This window comes from Myotis lucifugus, unplaced genomic scaffold (assembly GCF_000147115.1).
Source record: "Myotis lucifugus unplaced genomic scaffold, Myoluc2.0 scaffold_490, whole genome shotgun sequence".
Lineage (NCBI taxonomy): Eukaryota > Metazoa > Chordata > Mammalia > Chiroptera > Vespertilionidae > Myotis > Myotis lucifugus.
Window position 1 is genome coordinate 605,124 of NW_005871538.1, and position 3,515 is coordinate 608,638.

At 42.1% G+C, this 3,515-nt stretch overlaps 1 protein-coding gene across 2 annotated transcripts in view; it reads right to left on the reverse strand.

Annotated features, from left to right (window-relative positions):
* Positions 1-3,231, reverse strand: part of CUNH8orf88 (chromosome unknown C8orf88 homolog) — a 19,072-nt gene extending 15,841 nt beyond the window's left edge. The window contains exons 1-2 of one of the 2 annotated variants that reach the window (XR_001345557.2): positions 2,911-3,130; positions 1,338-1,411 (exon numbers count right to left, since the gene is read on the reverse strand). Coding sequence is in view for 1 of the 2 variants with exons in the window: in XM_006103545.3 (XP_006103607.1) it covers positions 1,338-1,411; positions 2,911-2,983 (147 nt within the window). In the remaining variant the exon portion in view is untranslated. Of the gene's footprint in view, positions 1-1,337; positions 1,412-2,910 lie in introns of both variants that reach the window. The other variant, XM_006103545.3, reaches the window with a different exon arrangement.
* Positions 3,232-3,515: the final 284 nt, after the last annotated feature.

Sequence of the window (3,515 nt, forward strand, 5' to 3'; positions counted from 1 at the left end):
TGGAAAAAAAAGGACCCCAGAATAGCTGCAGCAATCCTGAGAAAGAAGAACAAAGTAGGTGGGATCTCCAATGCCAGATATCAGGCTGTATTACAAACCACTGTTCTCAAAACCGCCTGGTACTGGCACAAGAACGGACATATAGATCAATGGAATAGAACAGAGAACCCCAGAAATCCCACCCGAACCAATATGCTCAATTAATATTTGACAAAGGAGGCAAGAACATATAATGGAGTCAAGACAGTCTCTTCAATAAATGGTGCTGGGAAAATTGGACAGATACATGCAAAAAATGAAACTAGACCACCAACTTACACCATACACAAAAATAAAAATCATACACCTATGGACAAGGACAGTGGGGGGTAAGGGCAGGGGGTGGGGTTGGAACTGGGTGGAGGGGAGCTATGGGGGGAAAAAGAGGAACAACTGTAATAATCTGAACAATAAAGATTTATTAAAAAAACAAAATTAAAAAATAAAATAAATGAATTATTTCTGCTCTATCAATCACTGTTAGCAAGTTGTAGCCCATTCCTTAGATATCTGCAAAGTCTAGCATAATAACTCTGCCTAAAGCCAGAGGGTTCCAACCTATAACACAATGAGGAGCAATGGTGGCAAACCTACATCACTGAGACATCAGAATAAGTCATCAGAAAAAATAGAATTTTGACAATGCCAAAGATTTGGTTTTACAAATTCTTAACTGACTGCAAGATTTAATAAACTATAAGAATGAACACCATTTCTGGAAGTATCTAGATAAGAAACAGGTACAATGGCTACTTCTGGTCAGAGGAAATAGGTGAGTGGGGGATGGAGTCTAGAGGGAAACTTTTCACTAAAGGCCATTTGGCCTGTTTTTAATTTTAACCTTGGTGATTATTTCACTTAGCCAAAAAATTAAATTAGAATTTTAACAATATAAATCTAAATGTAAAAAAAAAATAGGTGGGTACAATGCTATTTATATAAAATTATTAAAAAATTCTATTTGTTGTAGCAAAAGTACTGATGTAAACATGGAAACAATGGCATTGAGGACAGTTATTTTGGAGAAGTGTGGGAAGGAATGGGTTAGAAGAGAAACATGTGGCAGTTTTATACATCTGCAAGGTTTTTAAAATTTCCTAAAATATAGAAAAGGTTTCGATTTGAAAATGCTGGGCAACAAGTATAGTAAGTGTTTTATCCTTTTTAGAAATGCTTGAAATATATAAAGTTTTAAAAAGTATTTAAGCACTTAGCAAAGTAGCTGGCACACAAAGCCATCTGACGATGTTACTTTCCAGCCTGTAACACTTCATGTTACCGTAATTTCTAAGACCTACTCGGCTAACTCCGCTTTGCAAGTACTGAGTGTTGCATGGATATTCATTTTGAAAGTTGAAAGGGAATACTGCTCCTGTTAGGAGAGAAAAAAGAAAACTGTTTTAAATATCTATGTTTTCAATAAATGATATACTATCACCTAAAAACTAATTGTCCAGGATATTCTAAGCACTGTTTTAAAATGTTTTTTGATAGTTTATTTATTCAACACTATGCAATATCAGCCACTGTGTTTGACAAGGTATATAAGTGTGAAGAGTTCAGAGATAAAAGGGGCCACAGTCTATTTTAAAGCACAAGCTCATAAATGATGACAGGAAAGAATAAGTCCTATGAGATGTTACGAGAAAATGCCAAGGGAGAGCTTGGTGGGCTTTGAGACATCAAGGAAGTCTTCACAAAAGAAAGTAATTCAATCTGGGTTTTAAAGAAAAATATTTCTTTGGGGACATGAAATAGACAAGAAATGCAGAAGTATGTTGAGAAAAGCCAAAATAACTTCTGATTTATTAAACTTTACCTAATAGAACCCCACTCTTGCCTGGATCTTAAAAGGATATAATTCAATGAGGAATCAGGGCTCCCTGCCCGCCCCCCATTGACCCCTGCAGTGGCCTTGGAAGGGTCAGTGACCCTGAATCTGCACAGGTGACAGGGTCACAGAAAGGAGCTGCTGACCATGGCTGTGTTCTTCCCTGCAGGACACCATCTAGAGGTGACCCCACAGCCGCTCCTCAGCACCAGGAGCAGCAGCAGAGCTGAGCCAAGTTCGGAGACTCTCAATGACTCTGTGTCCCCTCAGTCACAGCATCTCCAAAGGGCGTGACCAAGGGCTCTTCCGGGTGGGAACCAAGGCTGGGAGAGAAAGAGGCCTGAGGGCTTGGAGCCGTCCATCTTCCCCGATTCACCTGTGAACCCTATAAAAGGGCTATGTTTTCCTTTCTCTGAGTAGCCCATTATTTAGTTAAACACGTGGACTAAAGAGAGCAGAGAATACAGAAGCCATTCTGACAACAAATAATAAAAAGAATAAAATGGCTAATATTTCAATGTAGGACTTGAAAACCAAGTATTTTAAGAATTGTTCAAAAGATTAGTTTTATGAGTAAAAGAAAAATCTTAATTTTAGATGTATTTTGTTTGTTTGATTTCCTGATTACATTATATGTCCCAACTCAAGCACAGTCTTAAGGTGTTTGGTACTAATCTCTTTTTTTGCAGTTGGGTATTTTTTTTAAAGGTTAATTCTCTCTCCAGCATGACTGCACTGCAGTGATCATAATCACAGGCACAATTTACACTGAGCCATTTTGCACAGAAGCCAGTTAACCATGAAAAATACACAAAGTTGCTCTCACATCAGGTTTATTATTCCTACTTTTGTTGGTCTGGTAGACTATTAAGAATTCTTTCCTTTGGTAATACTTTTAAATTCTTCTGAGGAGATCATTAGTTTTCAGCATTTCTTTAATATTCACCATAAACAATTACTTTATGTACAATTTAGCCTTTTAAATGCTAATTAGCCACTAACCAATTAATATTTAAAGATGTGTGCCCGACATGACTCACCAGAGGGAGAAGTCAGATGACGAACAGGTCTTGCTGGTTGAAGCGATTTGCCAATCAATTTTTTTGTTTCCATTCTCACCAAGACCTTGAGGTTCCATACTTTAGAAGGGAAATGCGCATTTTTATCTTTTGGACAAGATAACCCATCTGCTTCATCATCTATGCAAACAGCCGCGCCCTTCCTGTGAAGGCAGCTAGTGTGTGAGCGCGGGGGGCGAGGGGCACGAGAGCCGCGGGAACCAGGCGGCCCCCCACCCTCCCCGCGCCGGCGCCCCCTCACCTTCGGGGGCCCCGCAAGTGTCCTCAGCCCCCTCCCACGAGACTCAGGGCCCACCCCGTGATGGCAACTCCCCGCCCGCCCCCGCCTCTCGCAAACTCGTGCATTTGCCTCGCGTCCCACAGGCACGTCCCCGGGATCCCGCCTCACAGCCCAGCCCGACTCCCGCCCGCGACGCCCTCCCGCGTCCAATCCTCCCCCGCCGCCCCTCCCGGGGAGGGTGATCCTCCGCGGCGCGACAGTCCGGGCGGCCGCCACGCACGTCCATCTCCCCGTCAGACCCTCGCGTCGCTACGCAGACCGCAACCGCTTCTTCCGGGGCTCACCT